The 1,142-nt window shown below is 42.6% G+C and overlaps 1 protein-coding gene across 1 annotated transcript in view; it reads right to left on the reverse strand.

Annotated features, from left to right (window-relative positions):
- LOC142497878 (phospholipase A2 inhibitor NAI-like) overlaps positions 1-926 on the reverse strand; it is a 36,286-nt gene extending 35,360 nt beyond the window's left edge. The window contains exon 1 of the mRNA XM_075606277.1: positions 796-926. Coding sequence (XP_075462392.1) covers positions 796-847 — 52 coding nt within the window. The 5' untranslated portion in view covers positions 848-926. The remainder of the gene's footprint in view (positions 1-795) is intronic.
- Positions 927-1,142: the final 216 nt, after the last annotated feature.

Genomic DNA, 1,142 nt, shown 5'->3' on the forward strand with positions numbered 1-1,142 from the left:
GATACACAAAAAAATACAAATATGGACTCAAAAATTCATTTGCAAGTCCTCTCCCAATGACGTCGCAACTTTGCCTGGTGGAAAACACTGCTTTTGCTCCAGGAATCAGGGGTTCCCCTGGGGGACAGCAGCTTTAGGGGATCACTGGTTTAAATGGGCTTTGAAAAACAAAAAGCAGTGTGGGCGGCCTGCCCTAATCCTTGCAGAATTATATGTTAGTAACTCTTTTACCAGAGGGGTCCAGCAACGTATGCGTTTTTACAATCATATTTTTAGAAATCATAATAGACAAAGAGGTGAAGGTTGTTTTTTTTTTTTTTTTGCATTGTGATATCCTGCAGGCAGGACCAGCACAACTGTTATTCTAAAGATAAGCATCTCGGAACGTCACACAATAAAGTAGGTTGAAAAAGAGGGTGTTGTCGGCGAGTACTTGTGCGGTGTGAGTCGTTAATGGCAGACACACCGTTGTGCCAGCTGCTACCTTGAATTTCTTTCATACACCTAAATGTGTATGAGTTCAAGTCTCATATTTCAAGCTGTGTGCGCTTTGCCTGGCCGTCCAGATATAGATGTAAAGAATTTGGATACAACAATTATAAAATTGTATGAAGAAACATGTACGGTATGCTGAAAAATAGAAAGCTGGATGCTTTGTATAGAGTTTCTTTAAGAGGAGCTGGAGTGGGGTGTTCTGCAAATCTTGCAGTGGGGCTCTGGATCTGTAAATAAAAAGCAGTGGTACTCCATACTACTGGGCATAATCACCTAACATCAGTCAGTGAAATCACTCACCTGTAGCGATGAGAGCGGAAATGACCCAGGTGAATGTGAGAAGGGAGCTCATGGTCACAGTTGCACAGAAGGATGTGTGAGCAGTACAAGGTCTTGCCTGGGCTCTGAATATACCTCACTGATGGGCGTTACCTCCCCTGTTTTCTGCTGCATGGAGTGTGGGTGGGATAAGGGGGAGAATTCAAGTGATTGCTGCTGTGGGCAATTAAAGTATAACGGTTTAGGATTATATATTTTTTTTTTTTTTTTTAATTACTGAATTGGGATGTCCCTCAAAGCTGATCCATGTCCCTGACCCCCAGGGACCTCGCATCAGAGATTCTAGTAGTTTTCATGCTGGTTTTGAC

The sequence above is a fragment of the Ascaphus truei genome, chromosome 6, assembly GCF_040206685.1.
Source record: "Ascaphus truei isolate aAscTru1 chromosome 6, aAscTru1.hap1, whole genome shotgun sequence".
Classification (NCBI taxonomy): domain Eukaryota; kingdom Metazoa; phylum Chordata; class Amphibia; order Anura; family Ascaphidae; genus Ascaphus; species Ascaphus truei.